The following is a 20,903-nucleotide window of genomic DNA, read 5'->3' on the forward strand; positions in this document are numbered from 1 at the left end:
TTTTAAAAATAATATGTTCCTCATTATTATAAGGAAGTGTGCAGGACAAAAGATTAAGAATAAATACATGGAAATTAATTAGTAATTTTAAAAAGAATAATGCTATATTTTCATGTATTTATCCTTTTTAATTTACATAATTTACATATTACAGGTGACTATTTACATACAAAAGTGTCTTTATTCATTCCAAGGACAGAGTCATTGTGTGGTTAATCAAAATATGAAAAAGACAATGACAACATAGCACTTCTAGGAAGAATGGGCTTTTATTGAAGAACACCGCAGCAGCTGCAGAGGTTCAGAGGAGACAGAGCTGATATAAACGAGAGCGGTCACTGGATAAAAAATATGGACACGCAGCAGGAGGTAAAGTCCAGCCCATCAACAAAAAGAGCCAATCAATCAGCAAGCTTTTTTTGGGGAGGAGCCTAGTCTTGTTTGACTGGAAACATCCACCGGGGGGCACCAAGGAGAAAGATACACAAGACACTGTCCACGCTGAAACTGTCTCTGGATCTTGCTCTGTCTCTCAGACCATGTCTCACTTGACGCCAATGTTGCAAATGTATTAAAGAAGGTAAGGACAACATAGCGCTGTTTTAAACTAGCGGGGTCACTAGGCTAACGCTGCACTCTGTGCTTCTACTGTGTTCTAACTCCATGTGAAGGGTGTTTCTGGGGATGTGGAGAGCAGCCTGCACCGCCGCCTCAAGTCCAGCCCCACGATGCGGAAGAATCTGTGCAGAAAGGACCGGGCGCACGTGAGGCTGAAGGTCCTTGGTATCGATCGGGTCGTGTAGCACAACTGCGTGACCCTTCGTCTCCTCCAGACCCTCAGCTGGAGCGTGGCCGAGTGAGACGAGGTGTCATCGTGTTTATATGAGATAGATCTAAAACTACAGACTGACAAACTACAGCCTGTTTATATTCAGCTTTGGGTGTCTGTGGTGCCCTGCAGTAGCACCTCCACACCAGTAGGAGCTGAATCACAAACATCTTACTCTACACTGAGGAGGTCTCTGTCTGTCAATGTGCTGCTGTCTGTGGAGGAGAGGAGCTCATGTTCCTGTACTTCTTCAGTTCAACTTCAACAATGTCCCTCCCACTACTGACCAATCACAGTCTGCGGTCTGCGTCTAAGGCACGCGGCGTTACATTTCTGGAGAGGGGCATGTCAGGCTGCAGCGTAGTCTACACTTCATCGCGTTCCCTACAGTGTAGGTTCAACACAGATGTATGAATTGGGCTTAACGCTCAGAATGCAGCTCATGCTTGTGTCACATTACACAGTTCTGAACGTAGAGACACAAAACCTACTCTGAGTAACCAAAAACACCAACGTTCCTGAACCTGAGAGAAGTGCATGACCATTGTAAAGTAGACAATGAATATTGACCTCTGCGTTTAACCCTTTTGTGGCAGTGAACACACACACACATGGTGCAGCAGGCAGTCTTCAGCACTGTTTTGGGGTTAGGAGTCTTGCTCAAGGGCTCGAGGGTCCTCCAGCCGTGGATGTTCCATTGGTCTCTAACCTTCTGGTCCCAAGCCCGGTCTCTAACCATTACGCCACGGCTAGTCTCTCACTGCCTTTCACCACTGGCCAAGAACCACCTACTGCAGCAGTCACAGTCTGTTTCAGACGTGTAGGAGGCGGCGGCAGTGCTTCAACTTGGACCAGCACCACAGCCGGTACAGAACCGCACACGGACGTGCGTATACGCCGAGGTACACGGCCAATCAAAACACAGCTGAAGGGATCAGAATGTATCGACTCTGAGGCTGAGACTAGGCCACAGCTACCTTTTACCAACACACACACACACACCTGATAAAATCCGAACCTGCTTTAACCCTCCCACCTCCTCAGACTCTTACATCACTAATGTTTCATCTTCACTTCACTGTAACACACCGTCTCCGTCAGTTCTCTCCTGTTCTCTGTTGTCGACCCGAGGAGGATGGGTTCCTCGTGTGAGTCTTGGTTCCTTCCAAGGTTTCTTCCTCGTGCGCTGAGGGAGATTTTCTTTGCCACTGTGACCCTGGGCTGACTCACAGGAGCTCAGACCTGGATCTCCGTAAAACAACTTTCTGTTTGTTGTGAAAAGCACTATATAAATATAATTCGATTGATTGAATTGTCCTCAAAATTCGTAAATGGTATAAACTGAGCTCAGATGGTTCTTAAATAAAAATAATAATTGTCATATTTTGCCCGAATACTTTGGTCTGTTCCAGGTGACTGTTCTCTACAGTTTTTGTTTTTTTGCTTGAATTACTGACTGTATTTTTGCACCAGCAGCTGAACCTTGAATGATTTCTGTAACAGTTGAAGAGGGCAGACTAAGATTTAGTGCTTATTCAGGGAGAAGCAGCAGTTTGGAACTTTTAAACACTTCAGCTCGTGTGAGTTAATAATTACAATTCCAGGATGTTAAACGATTGTAAGGCGGCACGGTGGTGCAGCAGGTTAGTGTCACAGTCGCACCACTCCAGGGACCTAGAGGTTGTGGGTTCAATTCCCCCTCCGGGTGACTGTCTGTGAGGAGTGTGGTGTGTTCTCTCTGTGTCTGTGTGGGTTTCCTCCGGGTGACTGTCTGTGAGGAGTGTGGTGTGTTCTCTCTTTGTCCACGTGGGTTTCCTCCCACAGTCCAAAAACACACGTTGGTAGGTGGATTGGCGACTCTGTAGTGTCCGTAGGTGTGAGTGAATGTGTGTGTGTTGCCCTGTGAAGGACTGGCGCCCCCTCCAGGGTGTATTCCCGCCTTGCGCCCAATGATTCCGGGTAGGCTCTGGACCCACCGCGACCCTGAACTGGATAAGGGTTTCAGATAATGAATGAATAAATGATTATATTTTATTTACAACTAATAAGATAAATCTGACTGCTTTTACCTGCAGCCATGCACTTTACCTCAGCACCTCATTGATTTTAGTTTTATAAAACCGTAGTTGTTTTTCTCTGAATTCTATAAACATTCTCTGTGGATTAAAAGATTTAAACTTCTAAAATGTAACTCACAGCAGAGTTTTAAACTGTTTTTAAAGATGTTTAGTGAACGCTGAGGTAAATTAGATTTAGTTTAATGCTAATTCAGGTCAGGGCTGGTGTTTACAGAGTGGTGTTTTTTAATGTGATTAAATGTGAAAAAGGAGTAAAATCACACTCAGAACTCAGCAGATTTACACAAGGGAACAGATGTGTTCTTAGTTGTATTCCGAACGGGATTCAGCGCTGAACGCAGTCAAACTCTTTATTCTGGATTCAGGCGAAACAGCGCCGTACAGCGGACAGCAGCGGTTACTGCACCGAAAAGATCAAGAGTACAACAGCTCCACGGTCCACTCCGGTCACTCTGTAGTTCTACAGCTATAGAATGTAGTTTATCATTGTGTTGCTGCATGTGAACTTTTATTATTGAGCAACAGATTTAAACGTCTGTTAATTCTTTGCATTTCCAGGACTTTCTGAATGGCTGACGTTGTGAAACCTGTTTGGGTTCCCACAGTGTCGTCTGGTGAAGATTGACAGCACTGGTTAAAGTCCTCTTCAATGCGTTTTCTAGCTCGACCGCTCATCTGTGGTTTCCATTAACCAACGGCAGACGGTCAGGCGTTCACGACTCAGCTACCGCCTCCACCTGCTGTTTCACTAGCTTTAGTTCTCAGAACATCACCGTCCTCTGCACTGTGGGCCAGGGTTCTGTTCCCAGCTTCGGTAACTAACACCACACTTCGACTGCAGGGTCCCTACTCTACTCCCCTCCCCAAGCAGAGCAGGTAAAGCCAGTCCAGTATGTGGCCATAGTAAAGAGAGACATCAAAACACCACAACTAACGACCCATGTAGTTCACTGGAGTGGGGGGGAGGAGCTGTGTGTGTACAGTGTAGTTTGAGTGATGTAGTTCACTGGAGTGGGGGCGAGGAGCTGTGTGTGTACAGTGTAGTTTGTGACTGATGTAGTTCACTGTAGAGGGAGCGAGGAGCTGTGTGTGTACAGTGTAGTTTGTGACTGATGTAGTTCACTGTAGAGGGAGCGAGGAGCTGTGTGTGTACAGTGTAGTTTGTGACTGATGTAGTTCACTGTTGAGGGAGCATGGAGCTGTGTGTGTACAGTGTAGTTTGTGACTGATGTAGGTCACTGTAGAGGGAGCGAGGAGCTGTGTGTGTACAGTGTAGTTTGTGACTGATGTAGTTCACTGTAGAGGGAGTGAGGAGCTGTGTGTACAGTGTAGTTTGAGACTGATGTAGTTCACTGTAGAGGGAGCGAGGAGCTGTGTGTGTACAGTGTAGTTTGTGACTGATGTAGTTCACTGTAGAGGGAGCGAGGAGCTGTGTGTGTACAGTGTAGTTTATGACTGATGTAGTTCACTGTAGAGGGAGCGAGGAGCTGTGTGTGTACAGTGTAGTTTGTGACTGATGTAGTTCACTGTAGAGGGAGCGAGGAGTGTGTGACGTCAGTGTTTCAGAAAATATCAGTTTTCCTCGTCCACACAGAAAAGAGACCACAGCGTTTCCACAGACCTCCTCTTAGAAAAACCATGTTCACCTGAACAAGTAGAAAGGAAACTGTAAATCCTAGTCTGACGTTTTCCTCGATGTGATCCACTAGATCTGTGTTACTGTACCAACTCTCTACTGGACACTACACCGCTTCAAAATGATAAGAGTTTACTGTAAAATGAATTAGGAGCCAATTTTCTGATGTGGCAGAAACTGGCTCCGTAAAAATCAGACTCATTTGTGGCCAAGCAGATCTCAACTAGTCATCAGTGATACACTGGGGACTCCTGTGAACTCTCAGGTCACTTCACACACTAGAGACTGTCAGGTGTCAGAAACACATTCCCCAAATGTAACTTTGATTTCAGTAAGAACCGTGCATTTGTCTACCGCACCGTCCTGGTGTTGTCAGGCGTACAGATGCCTTAATGTGCAGGAGTAGGTGTTTAATCAGTGCAGTGACCGTGGAAGTGTTGACATGAACATGAAATGTCTAAAAAGAGAATAATCACCAGCACAATCAAGAGAAAATAGCTAATCAATTAGAGACTAATAAACTCCTTAAAAATATTTGTGAATCAGCCTACAACGTGAACAAGAAACAGAAATGCAGCCGGTATACAGTCACTTGGCTGTGTGTGTGTGTGTGTGTGTGTGTGTGTGAGTGAGAGAGAGAGAGCCCATGCTCATATACCTGTGTAACGATTGCGAGGGACTGAAACGTCCCTGATCCCTGTAGTGTATAGTTTCAGATGATGTGTGTGCAGTGCACGGAGCTGAGCGCGGGAGCAGTTTGAGACGTCTACGTTGGGGACGGAAGCAGGACGAATGCCGATTTTTGGCAGAAGTGGGAGTCGTTCATGGACCACTACTCACCGCACCCTGGAGCTGAGCACAGAAAGCTTCTCTAATGCCGTTAGTGCTGAAACTCCGTCCTCTCGTTCTCCTCAGCGCTGTGCACCTTGGGGCTCTGAGTCGCCGCTCAAGCTCTTCCATGGCTTCAGCCAGGTCCCGCTACTGACACCACTGTGGGTTTGTGGGAAATCAAAGACCGACCGACAAAATAAACATTTTTAACCGATACCTCACTCAGCACATCCTCAACACGACACAGACATTTCACACAGCTCCACACCGTAGGAAACATGGGGAAAGTGGTAGAAATGCTTTGTCGTGAGAGAAAAACGTTTCTAGTCTTAAAAGGTCTTTTATTCTCACACTTTTACAGCAATAAACGAGTAAACGCGCACACGAAGATTTGCTTCCTTTCACAAACATGCTTTAATATTTAGGGGAAAAAAAAAAAGAAAGAAAACACAAGCTTTAAACTCAACTTCACAATGAACCGAACTAAACTGATAACGTTCTTCTTTGTGGAAACATAGATCTGAGGCTCCTCAGAGGAAGTGTAGTTTGTCTGAGAGCTGGATGGCCGGTTCTGAGTGGAGGTACTGACCGGAGAGGAAGGCTAGTTTATGAGCGTATTTACACGGCGCCGGGACACGGACGGTTCCAGGCCAGTTCCAGTACAAATGGCACATCTTAAACGTCAACCTAAAGACAAACAAACACCACACACTGTTACAGTAAACACAGTCATAAACACCATTAAAACAGTCAGCGTTAAATAAACAGATGTACAGTGGCCGAGGCCTTTATTACGAACACCTGTACACCCTGCAGTCGTACAATACTCTAAACAGCCAACAGGTGGCAGAACTGCAGCGTTTAATTCGTGATCGTGTCCAGCACCAGAACATTTTAAATGTTTCTCAGTGACGTGGAGCGTGGTGTGACCGGCTGAGACGAGGTTTTCTGGTTTTTGGGACTTTCCAGATTTGGGACTTTCCAGCACAACAGTCTGTAGTTTCTTTTGAACAGTGCTATCAGGTAAATCCATCCAGGGGGCACCAGACCTGCAGATAACAGCACCGCAGTGTTGAGAGATCAACAGAGATTTCCCCAGAGAGTTCTGAGCTGACAGAACAGCCATGGTAACTCAGATGAACACTGTACTGTTGTGATGAGCAGAGTAGTCTCTCAGATTTCACAACACACTGAACCCGGAGGGGGACGGTTCTCCAGCAGCCCTTTTCCACCAAATGAACTCTGGTTCTTGAACTGGTTCCATTTGGGTTTATAAGACCCTTGGTGCTTTTCAGCGAACCAGCCACGTTTACAACATTTTTAGTGGAAACCGAGGATACGTCACAGAACACGTCATCAACGGGGCAAAAGTGAAGAGACGGCGGAGCGTGTAGACGACCTGTGAACATTCGTGCTGTTGTTATAAACGTTTGTTTTTTAACAAACATAAGTCAGCTTTTGGCGATGAGATGCAGAAGATTACACCGTGCTCTCCTCCTGGGTGTCGCCATAGCTCCTTGCTCCTGTAACTAGGACACGCCCACAGACGTCCTCACAGTTTGAGGTGAAGAACCTGTTCCTGTTTTCTGGTTCCAGAACCTATTTTTGTTGGTGGAAATGAACCGAACAGTTCAAAATTAGGTTCACAAACTGGAACAGAGCCCGTTCCACGTTGATGGAAAAGCGACAGACTCTGGTTCTCCGGGAGAGCCAGGTTTTTCGGGAAGAGTCTTGTATTCTTTGGCTCTTAAATGTAGCCAAGCACCACCCACTACTTCATAAGACGAATCTGACCAACCACAGTCTATTTTATTTATTTGGTTTATTATATTTATACCAGTACACAGAGCCAATCAGAAAGCCCCTGACAGAATCCTGACAGTGAAGCCATCACTGAGGGATCAGACTGGCGACTGGTGGGCGGAGCCTCTGTGGCTAAAACTAGAGGAGATACAACAGAAGACGATGGTGGGTTCCACTCCTTTCATCAAATACAAAAAGCTGTGGTGAGGTTAAGGCCCAAATAAACTGAACATCTGGAGACAGAAGAGCACAACCTGGTCTGAGGAACCTCATGAATCCACACACCCAACAACATTGCATGGATTCAATGCAGAAGAATAAATCAGAGTCTACTCTGCAGTAAGGGCCCTTACCTGCTGAGTGCACCTCACCCTGCAATTACACCAACACAACACTAAGGCTGAATATGTAGTGCACAGTGTCGATCTTGAAGCCAATGAAGGTCATTTACAGCACCCTACTGAAATGAAAAGGTGGGGGGGGGATTCCTACCCTCCTCCAAAAGTTACATAGTACAGTTTCTGCAGTGCTGAATCCAGAGAGCAATGACAGAGGCTCTATTCTGCCTATTACGGCTCAGTGGAAGATTCCAATGATGTAATTGTAAGATAAAAACACTACTTTTTTACTTTAGGCTTCAGTCCACTGCCCAAAATTAATGCACTGTGGGCGCAGTCGTATTAGTTTTTGCACTTTGTAGCTTAAATGCGGTGTCAGTAAAGAACCAAACGCAACACTGACACTCTCTGCTGTGTCCCCACCCCTCAGAGTGTTGTTAACCCGGGGGCGTCCACAGTTGTCCCTCATTTTGCTCCACTTCTGCATTCGTTGACACGTGTTTATCCCACTGCGGAACAGCAGCGTCGCTGAGGCACGGTTCTGGGGAAGTGAGCATCAGATTGCGGTGTAGGGTAAAGGTGTACGGTTCCGTCGACATGGTGCCTACATGTTTTTGTGTAGGTTGGACACAGAAGCCTAAATCTGTCCTTACCTGCTGTGAACAGGGCAGGCTGGTGGAGGTGATGTAATGGTGTGGGGGACGTTTTCTGGGCTCACTCTGGGCTGTTAATAACAATCAACACCACACCCTGGATTACTGCTGATGACCATGTGTCAAACTTCACCACCACAAATCACCATCATCTAACAGCTACTTCCAGATGATAGTGCTCCACGTCACAGAGCAAACGGGCTTCATGTGACGAGCGAGTGCTGTTCAGAGGTGTTCCCAGTCACCAGATCTGGGCTCAGGGCTGTGTTTCTTTGGGATGCTTTGGAGCAGGAGATTCACAGCATCTGAAAAATCAGCAGGAACTGTGTGATGCAGTCACGTCTTCATGGACATGGATCTCAGAGAAATCCCTGCCACATTTTGTGGATTCATTGCCTGTAAGCCTTCCGGGCTTAAGTTCAGGGCGGCGCTGGGTCCGAAGTCTCACAGTGCTGCTGGAGTTTTTAAACCCTGTGTCCACTCTCTGTCCACTCTGTGAGACACTCCTCCCTCGTTGGTCCACCTTGTAGATGTAGAGTCAGAGACAGTAGCTCATCTGTCGCTGCACAGTGTGTGTCGCTCGTCCTCTAGTCCTTCATCAGTGACACAGGACGCTGTCGGCTGGATGTTTTTGGTCGGTGGACTGTTCTCAGTCCAGACACTGAGGGGTTTAAAAACTCCAGCAGCACTGCTGTGTCTGATCCACTCGCACCAGCACAACACACACTAACACACCACCACCACGTCAGTGTCCGGGACAGTGGAGCTGAGAGAGGGGACTGTAGAACTGCCCCCAACGCCACTGAACTTTGGACCCAGAGAAACAACACCACCTTGTGCTGGAAGAAAGTAGTACACATTGGTAAGGACTTAACACACTCAGTAAAATATCAGAAAGCTGCGCACAAGAATCCCCAACCCTGGCTCCATTAAAGACCGCAACACATTTGCTGCAAATCTAAATTAAACCATTTAAGGCAAATTCCATGATTCTCTCCACAAACACAGTAAATGGTGTGAAGAATGATCCCTTTTAAAGTGTGCAGGAGTGCACCAACACTTATTCACTTTCGACAGATTTCATAAACGTTTATTTTAAAGCGCTGGTGTTTTCTGTGATCCCTTTTCAGCTCAGGTCTTTATCCATTCATCTGCATTCACTCTCAGGACTTATGCCGTGTGCAGGCTTCATGACAACAACAGACAAACGCTCCAAACCCGTCTGAAAACCCAGTTTTCCCGTCGTCACTAAAACTTTAGTGAAGTTTATGGCATCTGCTCGTAGTTCTGCAGTCGTTTGTAATTTCTCATCGTTTTACAGCATTTTTGTCTAAAAATAAACCACAAAAATGCAGAGTCTGTATTTATTATTGACTTCACACTGATGTTCCATTCCACCTTAAACTACGCAGCGCTTACAAACTGTCTCCAGAGTTCCTTTGAAAAGCCCACGGCTCAGGATTTAGCTCTAGCTCCATTTAAGGTGGAACAGACACTTCTTTCAGTCTTAAATGCCAAAACCAAAACCTGTGGATGCATTTAAGGTGGAACGGGCACATTTTTAAAGAATCATATATATATGCCAGAACCTAACTGCTCAATTTAAGGTGGAACGGACTGTACAATGAGGAATCTGAAGGTTCAGATTTAACACCTGCTTCATTTAAGGTGGAATACACAGTTCAGGGTTCAGGATATAACTGCTGGTCAGTTTAAGGTGGAATGGACTATGGAGAATCTAGTGTCAGAACCTAACTCCGGGTCTGAAGTGTGTGTGAGTACTGTTAGCTTGTTGGTTTTCAGCGAGAAAGGGTGGTGTTTCGGCTCAGAATTAGACTTTGGTGAATGTGATATATTCTCTGGTTCTGTTACTGTTCTATAGACGTGAGCGTGAGGTTCTCAGAGTGGAGTGTTCCCCAGAGAGCGGTACCTCTGCAGGTGGTCGGGAGAGAGGTTGGCCGTGTTGTAGACGGAGATGTAGTGCGTGGGGATACCGCAGCCCTGACGGATGGAGTGAGCCATGAGGTAGAAGTCCACCCTGAGGAGAAAAGAAACTGGATTCAATTCAGACTCACTTCACGTGAGGGGTTTATTTTGGAGAAGAGTGTAAACAGGTTCAGTACAGAATCACTGACACATCCAGACCACCAGGTGTCAGTGTAACTCCCTTCAGAACGACTGACTGCTCCTTTAAATTTAGCTCTAATCCTGGTTCTACACTGAATTAAAGTTAGTATTCTGGCTCTAGATAACCGAATATCTCCCTCTCACTGAGGGGTTCTAACTGGTCTTTACTGGTGACTAATCAGTCACTGTTCTAGATAAATGAAAAACAGATTGAACACAGCTCTAGGTTCCATATACGGTTCTACACAACTGAAAAACTGGTGCTCACTGGCCTCTGTTGGCGATTTTAAGGTCAAGCACTGTTCTAAAATGGTTCTAGATAACAGAATACTTGCACCAAACACTTTAAAGTCAAAGGGTTCTCTGCAGTTTATAATTGTCTAATAAAGCACTGTTCTGGAATAGTTCTAGATATGAGAATAACTGGTGAGTACTCTCCAGCCTCAAAGACTAAACAAGAATCTCTATAGACTGGTTCTAGGTAGCTGAATAGCTGTCAGGTTCTCAGCAGTCTCTGCTGGTGACAGTGTGAATAAAAGCTGTTCTAGATTTGTTCTTGATACGTGAGTACCTCTGAGGGTTCTGCCAGTCTGTTGGTGACAGCATGATAGAGAAGTGTTCTAGACTGGTTCTAGATAAGAGAATGACCCTGAGGGGTTCTCACCAGTCTCTGCTGGTGACGGTGTGGTCGAGGATGGTTCCGGGGAACGGCGTACCGAAGCGTTCTCCTCCGTACGAATACAGAGTTGTGTTAATCCTTTTCTGGACCACGATGAAGGCCAGCTTGGGTTCGTAGTTGGGAAAGGTCTCGAAACATTTCAGAACCTGTGGAACCTCATACAGTTCCACGGTTCTCAGCTGACCGTCCGACACGCCGTCGCGGTAAATAACGATCTTCTCCGGGAAGCTGTGGTTCACCTGCGGGGGGCGCGGGGAGGAGGAGAAACATGGATAACAGCTCTGACCTTTAATTCATTTAATTACATGGATATTTCTGGTCCTGAAATCTGATTGGCTGAACTGCTTTGTGGTAAAATACACTATGAACTCACAACCATCCCACAACATCTGAGCTCAGTTTTATTGAGTTCTCCCCGAACAGCGTGAAATCAGGACAGAAACACCACTACACATCGCTCCCTTCAGACATTTCTACTTCCTGCAGCTTGTCCTTTAGAATAAAAGCCCCCTCAGAAAGATGACAAGCATCTGTGCTCTTCAGTTCGCCTAAAAATACCCTGAAAAATCATGAAGAGATAATGTTTCACGGCGCGACTATAGAACTTTAATGCAGTTCAACTTTCACGCTCATTTTGCACTCGCTGCTAATTGACTACAGCATGTGGTGGAAGAATCGTTTACTATTGTTATCATTTTAAATATTTTTATTTATTTAATATTTATAAATATTTCAGGAACTCATGGACATGGAGAATCAGGGTAAACCTGGATGATGTGCTCACAATTTCTCTTGTTTGGAGCGAAAGGATGTCTTTGCCTGAGCTCCTTCTGGTTTCCCTACTCCCAGTCTGTTACAGTCAGATCCCTCACTACACTAAAGAAAATATTCACATGCTCTTATTCTCTGCTGCACTCAACTAAACTAACTGCTTCCCTTTACTGTTTTCTGAGAAAATGGTGGCCCACTGATGGAAGATTGTTTGCTGGATTCTCCTGCAGACCAGACCAGCTGCTCACGTTATTATTATTATTATGTAGCATAATGACACTTCATTGGTGATCATTTAAAATTCAATCTATAGTTTGATCAGAGGAGGATGGGTCCCCTTTGTGAGTCTTGATTCCTCCCAAGGTTTCTTCCTCCAGCCTCGAGGGAGATTTTCCTTGCCACTGTCGCCTTCGGCTTGCTCTCATTGGGCTTTGATTTAAACGTTCTGTTTTGAAACTGTGAAGCTGCTTTGTGACAACGTCAGTTGTAAAAGGCGCTATATAAATAAATTTGATTTGATTTGATAAAGGGCAGCCATGGCCTCATGGGTAGGGAACTGGGCTTGTAACTGGAAGGTTGCCTGTTCGATCCCCAGAGCCGCCAGGTCGTGACTGAAGTGCCCTTGAGCAAGGCACCTAACCCCCAACTGATCCCTGGGCACCGTGGCTAGGGCTGCCCACTGCTCCGGGCACTGCTCACTGGCCCGCTGTGTTTCACTGCAGGGATCGGGTTAAATGCTGAGAACAAATTCCTCTGTGTGCAGCACAGTGGCCAATAAAGTGTTATTCTGTTATATTTGCCAGTTTTATAAAAGCAATAAGCGACTCGAGACTGTGCTAGAGCGATTTTATCACAGGGAAGGATGTTTTAAACGATGCGCCTCATGACGTCCCAAAAACACCCTTCACAGTGATGAAATGTCAATCCAGACATTGATGTAGTAACAGATTCGGGGAGAATTCAGATCAGATTTTGACTGTGCTTTTTAAAGGTTAATTCTACTGAGTCAGGATATCAGAGAGCCTCGGTTGTGATGTCACAACTGCTGTATGGCGTCGGGTCCAAGTGCCTCTAGTCGACCCGAGCAATGTTCTGATTTCAAAACTAAACTGAATGGCCAGCCACGCAGAGATCTCCGTTCTGAGAAGGCTTCTCGGACCGCTCCTGGTGTTTGGATCCGACACCACAGACTGCTCCTGATTCTGATTGGTCAGACTCTTCTAAAGACAGTTCCCAAGCTGTGTGTTGTGGCTGAACACACTCCACCTGCACTGTGGTTTCAACATCAACCATCTTTCAGCATTACGTTCCCTCACAGCGCTCCTCTCCCAAACAGGCGAGGGTCCGACATTCATCACCCCGGTTTAGGCTCTGATTACTGCGTCAGATTCTAAATGTGTTTATATTTACAAGTCACAGCCGAGTTGTTCAGAGACGACAAGACTTAAAGGGCAGTTTGCGGAGATTTAACCCAGGACCGATACCTGTTTTACTGCAGTTTACACCGTGTCCGACTCTTCAGTGAACTGTGGTTCTGCAGCTGTGTCTTACCTCGTAGTATTTCTGCAGAGCAGCCAGGAGACACACTCTGAAACCATTAATGATCTCCTCGTTGGGCATCTGGAACGTGACTCTGGAGTACCACTTTGTCAGCAAACTGAGACACACACACACACACAATGTGGACTTTCACACACAATCATTTACCCATTTACCATTGCCCTCTTCACATTAACTCTGTTCTTCTCCCAGTTTAATTATTTCCTGCTCATAGCTCACGTAAACGAGTGGAAAATGTCCTCCCCTGTTTTTGTAAATGGACTGAGATATTAAACCATGACCTGGATGGAATATTTCCCGAATGGTTATTTTACAGGAGAAGGGAAACAATACAATGGGAATGAATGTGTCAGTGAGAAATTCTGGACCATTTCCATTGGCTTAGAGCCTCATTTCTCTCTTAAATCACCCATTCCACGTAAATTAGTCTTTACAATTTAAACCTAAACCTAATGAAGCAGGGTTTAACTCTTCTGCTCCTCAGAGGAACTCAAGACTGGTCCAGGGTCAAGTTCAGAGTCAAGGTTTCTGTTCTCCACCCCCCCCCAAGAGCCACTGACAAATGAGCACATTTATTTGCACTTTCTTTAAAAACATTCTAAAGTCATTCTTTATACGTCTCCTGTTTTAGTTTTTAGTGCTCTGGCTCTCTACTGCACCTCGTTTCTTTTGATCCGTGGTCCTTTACATTTCTCAGGTTTGGGGTGAGTTAATTTATCAATATAAACATCGTTGAGGAAAGGGTTAATCAATAGTCTATCCATTTAACTTACTCTTCCACGTGTAGATCACTGCAGGAGAAGATACAGTGTTGTTATCATTAAGACCTTGCAGATTCTGTTTGTTGATGTAGATCAGGGCCGAACGATTCACAGAGGACCTCTAAACATTGCAATGTTTCTGATGAACGTTGTGATGGCGATTTAAACGGATTATTTTCTATAATCGAAGTTTGGGCCAGTGTTAATAAAAAGATCTGTCTGTAACTGAGCGCTGAGGGTAGAGTCAGTGGGTGTGGTCACACCCACAGCGCAGTGTCCCACCGCCTCTGATTGGTCCACCTCTGAGCCCTGTTTAAAGCCCTCAGAGTGAGTGTTAAAGCTGCAGCTCAGGGAATTGGACACAGCGCTGTTTCAGACTGAGATTTACAAATGAACACGTCCCTCTCTCAGCGCTGATCCCGAGTACGATCCTGTTACAACACCCTCGCTGTAGACCAGCCCCCACCACAGGGAGCTGTCACAGCCCTGATGAACCCCATGTAACTTCCTCACACAGAAAAACTTTAAAGACGTGTGTAAGTGAGATTTCAGCGGTGGGGAGACTTTTACTTTGTTATATTTTAGAGTTCAGAACGTTACCTGTTCAAACTGGCCACGAAGCCCATCACCGACCTGTTCTTCCTACTGACGTCGTGATGAACGTCTACACCGACCACCATCAGCTGTTTCTGTTCCAGACACATCACAGTAAACATCATCAGCGCCTAGGTCAGTCTCACTGAGGCTGCCTTGTTCCTTATTGACCACAGCGTGCCATTTAAACAAAACTCAATCCTTATGATTCAGAGCAAGTCACTCACCTCAGACAGGAACCACACCACACGTCACTCTAACGTTTAGTGACCACTAATGTGTACTGTGTGTAAACGCTAGAGCTGTGCCGTAACGTATCATTCATGGTAACGTTTCATCATCATTTCTAAACCGATATAAAACCCCAACATGGAGCTGACAGTGACATTCGGACTTGTTTACGTTAACGACGTCCTGCAGTTAGCCGTAACACACCACACGCTCTTTACACACGGCGTTTAGACACAGTGAAGTACGGTGGAGAGCGGCTCTGAGGCGGAGCAACCTGCTCCAAAAGGGGAGTGGCTTCAGTCGTGTGGAGGGGGCATGGTCACAGAATATCAGACGTACAATAAACCACGGGAAACACAACTGATCTGTTCCACCTCCTGGAGCAGGGCCAAGAACACCTTGAAACACCGTGCTACTATTTTAGAGCTGTATCACTCACCCCTAATAAACACCAACATTTACATTCAAGTGTCTGCACTTTTGTTCTTATTTTTACCACAATATATTTAACTTTCACTGAGAGACCAACAGTAAACTCTACAAACGCTTGGAACACAATTTTCATTGCTTTTTCTTCTGTAACACTTTTCAACAAGGGTCCATTAATTAACGATTTATAAGACAGTCACAAGCATTACCAAAGGGTTAGAAAATGTCAATTATTCATTAAGTAATAAACAGTGACATTTTAGAAAACACTTTAATGCTATTTCTAGTTTCTATCATGACTTAATGATTAACTGCGACTTTACGTAAAATGTTTATTAATGCTAATATGCTTATAATTATTAATTATAATACCCTTACAGTAAAGTGGTACCTTTCCTTATAACATGTCTCATGCGCTGTTCGAGAGGCTTGTTGTCCAACAGCAGGAGAGTTTCAGGAGTGTTTTAGGACACACTCTAATCTCACAGCACATTAATGATATTTCATGTCAATGTCATTAGAATTAAACCCACTGTATCCACCGTGATCCGCTGTAAGTGCAGTGTTTACATAAAGATCCCGGGTAAACGATAGATTTACGAGACCCTGCAGCTGTGTGGCAGAGGCCACCCCCTGGTTGTATGCTGTGGGCTTTAAAATATTCGGAACATCACTGTTTTACTGTGAACTGACGACAGTAAATGGATTTATTAATATTTGAGTGGGTGAGAGTGTCTCTGTTAAAAGCTGTAGATGTGAATGTAACCGGACTCTGACCAGAGGGACGTTGACGGTCCACAGTTCTCCTCCCAGTTTGCAGTTGATCTGGAGCAGGATCTTCTGAGCGATGCTGCGGAGCTTCTGAGGCTGGGAGATGGTGCGGACGTTTATGGCCTAAAGATGAAAAGAGGAAACGGCTGTAAACGTTCTTCTATCGTTCCCTGATTGTGTGTGAGACAATGCGCTCAGTCAAAGTGAACAGGAAATGGATTGGTTTAAAATGTTGAGTGTTTTTATCTGAAGAGCATCAAAAGAATGAGTGACTCCAAAACTGGGGAACGGCTGGGACACAACCCTAATGTTTTGGTTCTTATTTGATGTTCCTCTTTAAAGCTTTTTTAGCTTAAGGGTCATGGAATTAGAGGGCGCTAAGGTGCCGCCGTCCGAGTGAACCAGTTTATTCTCCACAGAGTGGGTCCCCCACATGGGGGCTGACGTTTACAAACTGGTTTAGTACAGACACACTCACACATCCAGGCCACTAGATGTCAGTGTATTGTCTACTTCATAAAACTAAAAGAAAGCCCTTTCTATGATTACTGTAAAGATGACTGTAAACCGTGTAAACTGGAGTGTGAGGAAATGAGTTTAAAGAAGAGGACTCGGGGTGAAGAGACCTGCGAGGGACAGGGACTCTGGACACAGCAGAGCTTCTTGATGGCGCTGTAGAGGTCGTCTCTGTTCCCCGTCAGGATGCACACCACCAGCTGCAGGTTTGGCTGAGGACACCACACAGAAAACACTGATTATAGACTCATGGCCCAGGGGCGTTCGGTAGAGACATGTCCACAGGGCAAATATAAACAAAACAAAAATTGGAGACTGTCCCAGAGAAAACCAGCTCAGACCTAGTGCTGGGAGATAACACGATCTCGATTTGTTTGGTGAATCATTTTTGCTCCATAGCGTCGGTGCTACGCTAGTTCAGCAGTGTATTCTACACTGGCACAGAGCTCAGCTGATGGAGGGGGAAAATAAACGGCATATAGTACATTTTGGATGCTTTCTGTTGCTTTCAAGCAGTTGTTTGAAGCTCATATGGATGGCTCCGTTGCTCCAAAGTAGTCTGTGTCTTTGCTAAACAAATGAATACCACAGTTCACAAATGATTCAGCTGTTCTCACTGATGGGATGGGGTCTAATGGGTCGTTATCTCTGACGGACTCAGAAGGACTGCTGCTCCTTTGTTGTTGCTTGAATGAAGTCAGTGTTTCTTTGGCACATATTAAGCTGGGGTTACACTACACCACTTTTAGACAGATTCTAAATATTTTTGCTTCAAAACCAAGTTCCAGTCGCAGCATATCAAATGCTTGATTTTTTTTTTTACCTATTCTCAGTGTAAACTCTCCACATGCTGTTACAGCCTTTATTCCATCTGAATTTTCCATTAGGGCCATTTCCAACACAGCGATGGTGTCGGTGCGCTCTGTAGCTGATACTGTGATTAAGTGTCAGTATCGGTGCAGCACTAGTCGTGACACAGTTTGAATTCTGAGGTGGAAATACAGCGCAGGGTACGCAGCTCGGCGTAGGTTTGACGATTCGAATGTGGACCTGTTTACTGCGTCCTGTTAGTCATCTTTTTATTTCTAAATTTAACAGCAGCTGGTGTAAAACTGAGAGAAACCCTGGGGTTGTTGAGTGTCGGTGTGGCTCCACTGACGCTGCCCAAAGTCACAAACACTTTCTATGGAATTAAAATAAATAACTGACCAAATAATAATCAATAATGAAATTTGTTGCCAACTAATTTTCATAATTAATTTCTACTTGTTTTATCAATTAAAGAAATGCATTTTAACTGGTGGTTACTCATCGTTCCAAAACAAGAGGCATGTTTCAGTCTGAAACTGAAGACACATTCATATGATAAAGTCCTGCTGATCCGCCGCTCTTCGGAACCAGTCTCTTTGTTTTGTCTGTTCTCTGTCATAACTCATTTGCATTAAGCTCAAAGTTGCCTGCTCTGGGAAGGCTTAAAAACATGGAGGGTAGGTGAATTGGCTTCTGTCTAATAACTGTCCTGCTGTGAATGAGTGTGTATGTGAATGAATGTCTGTATGTGTGAGTGAATTTGTGTGTGCCCAGATATGGATTGGCGCTCTGTCCTGGGTGAAACCCTAGTGCCCGATACAGTCCTCCAGGTGGACGGTCGTTCCTGGTCGAGAGTACGCTGTGCGCGTTTGGCTGCCGCTTCTCACCAGTGTGTGTGTGGTTTGAGTGTTCTGAGCAGTGTGGATTGTAAAGCGTCCTTGGGTATCTAGAAAGGCGCTATATAAGTGTAACGATAGAATAGAATAGAATAGCTTAACACTAGTTACTGGAACACTGCTGTGAGGATCTGATGGCATTCTGCCACAAACTTCAGTGAGGTCATGTTGAAAATAAATAAATAAAACAAACATATCTACAAACAGCAGTAGCCTCCTCAGAGTCCGAGTTAATCCCTGTTCACAGAAGAAATCAACCCCACCGCTTAACCCTCGGGGCCTGACCTCGCTGGTGAGCTGAGAGTGGATGCTCTTGATGTAGGTCTCTGTCCTGTCGTCCCGGAGCTCCACTCTGATTGGTCGGTGCAGCGTGATGCCCATGGGTCCTGCCACCTTCCCGAAAGTGGCCACCAGCTCCTCGGCCGCTTCGGCGGCTCTGCGAGGGTAAAACATGGCCCAGCAGTACAGAGGGATCTGAGGGACGCAGAGATCAGGGAAAACACATCAAACTGTGCCTCTGCTCCAGGGAGAGGCACCGCAGCTCGATTTCTGGAGAAAGTTTGGAAATCCATTAGTAAATGAGGACCACAGATGAGCTTTAATACAGTTACAATAATTTATCCAGCAGTTTTGTTCAGTTTCAATGATGATGCGCAATTTACACTGTCATGAAAACAGAGACAGCCATGGAACCTTTAAGTTGCTTCAGGATACAAGAGCACCACATGAGCTTCTGTTTGTTGGTACCGAGTCCGCCGGTTCTGCCTCTTCAGATCGTCTACACTCTGTCTACACATCATCTGTGTCTCTTCTGATTCTTCTCTCAGCTTTGTCCCACATGTCAAATCACTAGGTCTGCATTTGTCCATCAGCGTGGTACAGACAGAGTCTACTTTCCTGTAAAGACGCTCAGATACTGGTGCTTTCATTACTTCACAGTTAAATTACTACAATTCTCTGTTCTATGGCTTACGTTCTAATACACTCTGCCCTCTTTAGTACATTCAGAACTCCACGACCAAAGTCTTGACACACTCTAAGAAATCTTCCCGTAACACGCCTGTCCTCCACCAGCTTCACTGGCTCCCGGTTACTGAATGCATCAAATACAAAATCCTGCTGTTGACATTTAAGGCCTTGCATGACCTTGCTCCCTCCTACTGTCCACACATCTACACACACACCCCACTGTGTGAACTCACATCTGATCATTCTGGCCTTCTTCTGACAATCACTAGATACAGGCTCTCCTCAATGGAGGATGGCAGGTGCTTCAGCATCGCTGCCGCCACACTTTGGAAGTCATTACACACAGCTTTCTCTCTCTCTCTAAATGTCTTCTCATTGTAAAGCATCCTGGGGTGTGTGAAAAGTGCTGTATAATTGTAACTTACTATTATTATTATTAGCTCTGAGACCTGTCAATCACCAGGAAACACAGAGCTCCAGCACAAACTCGCCGCTTGTAAAATCTCTGAAGTTACAGCAGCGTTCACATTAGTTTTTATCCGACTCTCAGCAGCCGCTCGTAACATTCCCCTGAGGGGTTTCTGAAGAGGGTCAGACGCTCCTTGGGTCGGTGTCTGATGAAAATCTCCAGAGAAATCTGAACATGCAACAACTGCTCTGTGAGAACTGGGGGCGGAGCCGTGTTCAGTCCAAACAACAATAACAAGCCACACACCGAGTAAACAGCGCCCGACTTTACCACCGCGCTGTTGTGGATTTCAAAGCTTACAGTTCCTGTTAGAGACAGGGTTTTGTGGCGTCACCGGCTCCATTTCACTGTGCTAGTGGAAGAGAGACCAGCTTTAAGCGAGCCGTGCCGGACTCATGCGGTGGAAAAGCACCATTGGTGATTCTGAGTTAACGGATACTCACGGTGCTGATAGACGGGTCTCGGACCACCTCTCTGGACCAGTCGACCGACGTAGACGTCACGAAGGAAGCAGACTGTAAACAAATAGTCTCCATGGGCAGAGTCCTTCCCTGGGTCTATACATAGACAACATACCATAATATACACACAGCATACACACCATCTCAAACTGAGTGTGTGCGTGTGTGTGTGTTCTCACCACCAGGATCTCTGAGCTGATGTGGAGGCCCCAGCGAGAGAGTTCAGTCAGAGCCTCAGAGCTGCTGCTGATATTCTGGAGAAGCTGCTTAATGGAGAGTGTGTGCTGCTCCGCACTGACGTTAATGTGCATGGTCAGGTCCTGACAGAGACGACAACACACACACGGCATCAAAAAGATCCTCTCAGAAACAAAACACACAATGGGCATTATTGCAAACACGCTCACATTAAAGTACATCATCCAGTCCTTTACATAGACTAAACACACACACAGAGTCAGGCTGATGTGCACAGTCCAGTCCTGAAGACAGACAGACAGTAAAAACACAGTAAATCACTGCTCGTGTTGAGGACTCTCAGCAGAACTGTCTGGACTCCGTTCACCTGCGAGAGCTTCCAGAACCCAGCTGGAGGAGAAAACAGAACCTGCGCCGTAACATAGACATGGCCCTAACTATTAATTAGATTTCCTTCCCCCGGTGTCCTAAACTCTGTTAAATAAACTGTAAC

At 45.5% G+C, this 20,903-nt stretch overlaps 1 protein-coding gene across 6 annotated transcripts in view; it reads right to left on the reverse strand.

The window, feature by feature from the left end:
• Positions 1 to 5,739: 5,739 nt before the first annotated feature.
• The window catches only part of LOC136677938 (piwi-like protein 2), a 35,112-nt gene continuing 19,948 nt past the window's right edge, over positions 5,740 to 20,903 (reverse strand). For 5 of the 6 annotated variants that reach the window (XM_066655658.1, XM_066655657.1, XM_066655660.1 and 2 more), the window contains 10 exons: positions 20,392 to 20,532; positions 20,195 to 20,308; positions 18,599 to 18,787; positions 16,718 to 16,819; positions 16,098 to 16,214; positions 14,667 to 14,755; positions 13,297 to 13,402; positions 10,960 to 11,213; positions 10,099 to 10,206; positions 5,740 to 6,061 (listed from right to left, as the gene is read on the reverse strand). In XM_066655658.1, coding sequence (XP_066511755.1) covers positions 5,905 to 6,061; positions 10,099 to 10,206; positions 10,960 to 11,213; positions 13,297 to 13,402; positions 14,667 to 14,755; positions 16,098 to 16,214; positions 16,718 to 16,819; positions 18,599 to 18,787; positions 20,195 to 20,308; positions 20,392 to 20,532 — 1,377 coding nt within the window. In that variant the 3' untranslated portion in view covers positions 5,740 to 5,904. The remainder of the gene's footprint in view (positions 6,062 to 10,098; positions 10,207 to 10,959; positions 11,214 to 13,296; positions 13,403 to 14,666; positions 14,756 to 16,097; positions 16,215 to 16,717; positions 16,820 to 18,598; positions 18,788 to 20,194; positions 20,309 to 20,391; positions 20,533 to 20,903) is intronic. The other variant, XM_066655661.1, reaches the window with a different exon arrangement.

Source organism: Hoplias malabaricus, chromosome Y, assembly GCF_029633855.1.
Source record: "Hoplias malabaricus isolate fHopMal1 chromosome Y, fHopMal1.hap1, whole genome shotgun sequence".
Lineage (NCBI taxonomy): Eukaryota > Metazoa > Chordata > Actinopteri > Characiformes > Erythrinidae > Hoplias > Hoplias malabaricus.